We start from the raw sequence: 1,756 nt of genomic DNA, 5'->3' as shown, positions 1-1,756 counted from the left end.
GTGTGTGTGTGTGTGTGTGTGTGTGTGTGTGTGTGTGTGTGTGTGTGGAGAGAGATAGAAAGCCTGGTGGTTCAATCAACCACAGCAGGCGTTTGAAAGGGGTCTTTGACTCAGCTGGACCGTGAGGACATGGAACATCATGTCGGTGGCGGATGTTTGTGTGTGTGTGCACATGGCTGCTGCGACACACAGTAGACTGGTATGTGTGATAACATAATGTGGAAGTGGAAGAAATGCCAGAATGCTTCTCATTCTGAGTGCTTGACAAAAAACGAGTGCCACAGCTTGAGTCTTCTTTCACAATGTGCGTTTGATCGAGCTGCATATGCTTCAACGGATTCTTTTGTGTGTCTGCCGCAGGCTGCTGGTTGGTGCCCCGAGAGCAAGAAAATGGAGAAATCAGAAATCTGAGGTGCCGGGAGGTCTGTACAACTGTGACATGACCTCCTCCTCAAGTAGTTGCACCAGAGTTATGTTTGATGACAACGGTGAGATATCTGCTGACACCTGTGCATTTCTCTAATATGGTTTACGCTATTTGACACACTCCCCCCCTCCTAATATTTGAGTCACAATATCCTCTGCATGTCTATTTCTGTCTGTCTTTGTAGAGGATCTAGAGAAAGAAAGCAAAGAGAACCAGTGGATGGGAGTGTCAGTCAATAGTCAGGGCCCAGGAGGCAAGGTTGTGGTAAGTCTGTCTTTGAATTACTTCAATTTGATATTACAAACTCAGATGTTAGAACTGAAACAATTAGTTGACCTAATCGATTTGTCAATCAACAGAAAATGAATAAGCAACTACTTTGATAATCGATTAATCGTTTCAGTCATTTATGAGGCAAAAGTGGCAAAACGTCTCTGGTTTCAGCTTTTCCATTGTGAGGATTTTTTCTTTGTTTTATATTGTCATAAATATTCGGGTTTTGGACTGTTGATTGGATAGAAAATAAGACATTTAAAGGTGGCATTTTTCACTATTTTAAGATATTTTATAGACTTCACATTCAGGTCGATTCATTGATAATGAAAATCATCAGGTTCAGCCCTTTTGAAAAAACCCCATTTTTTTAGATTGTTTGTTTGTCTCTACATTAAAATGTTGCAGAGCCCAAGGGGACGTTTTCAAATGGCTTGTTTTCTCCAAGCAACAATTCTAAACTCAATTCTTTCAATTTACAATTTTATAAAACAAAGAAAAGCAGCATAAAAGTTTTGGCCCTTCACAATATGTACTATGTCAAATATACGATATTTGGCTTATCTGGCTTTGAAAATACTTAAGGTGAAAATTTATGGGAATTGGAGTTCAAATGGTTAATCACTATAGCATCGTAACTCTAATTAGTCATTTCAACATAAGCATTTTTTTTGTTTGATCGACATTACCTCAACTTGAAAGTGTGTTTTTGTTTCCCTGGTAGACCTGTGCCCATCGCTACCAGGTGCGGGCTAATGTGGGCAAAAACCTCGAGGTTCGTGACATTATCGGCCGCTGCTACGTGTTGAGTCAGTCCTTGACTATTGATACCTCATTGTTGGATGAGGGAGGTAGCTGGCATTTCTGTGCGAACCGGAACAGAGGCCACGAGATGTTCGGCTCCTGCCAGCAGGGCATGTCTGCCACATTCGACAAGAACTACCACTACCTCATCTTTGGGGCTCCTGGAGCCTACAACTGGAAAGGTAGTCTAATGTGTGTGTGTGTATGTGTGTGTGTGTGTGTGTGTGTGTGTGTGTGTGTGTGTGTGTGTGT

At 41.7% G+C, this 1,756-nt stretch overlaps 1 protein-coding gene across 1 annotated transcript in view; it reads left to right on the top strand.

Moving 5' to 3' along the window:
• The window catches only part of LOC116387651 (integrin alpha-6-like), a 13,503-nt gene that overhangs the window by 4,553 nt on the left and 7,194 nt on the right, over positions 1-1,756 (top strand). Inside the window, exons 2-4 of the mRNA XM_031854933.1 lie at positions 361-488; positions 612-691; positions 1,425-1,686. Of these exons, the coding sequence (XP_031710793.1) occupies positions 361-488; positions 612-691; positions 1,425-1,686 (470 nt within the window). The remainder of the gene's footprint in view (positions 1-360; positions 489-611; positions 692-1,424; positions 1,687-1,756) is intronic.

Source organism: Anarrhichthys ocellatus, unplaced genomic scaffold (assembly GCF_004355925.1).
Source record: "Anarrhichthys ocellatus isolate YVR2014 unplaced genomic scaffold, GSC_Weel_1.0 scaffold15, whole genome shotgun sequence".
NCBI lineage: Eukaryota > Metazoa > Chordata > Actinopteri > Perciformes > Anarhichadidae > Anarrhichthys > Anarrhichthys ocellatus.
Note: the sequence above shows the minus strand (reverse complement) of the source record. Positions and strands in the feature narration are given on the sequence as shown.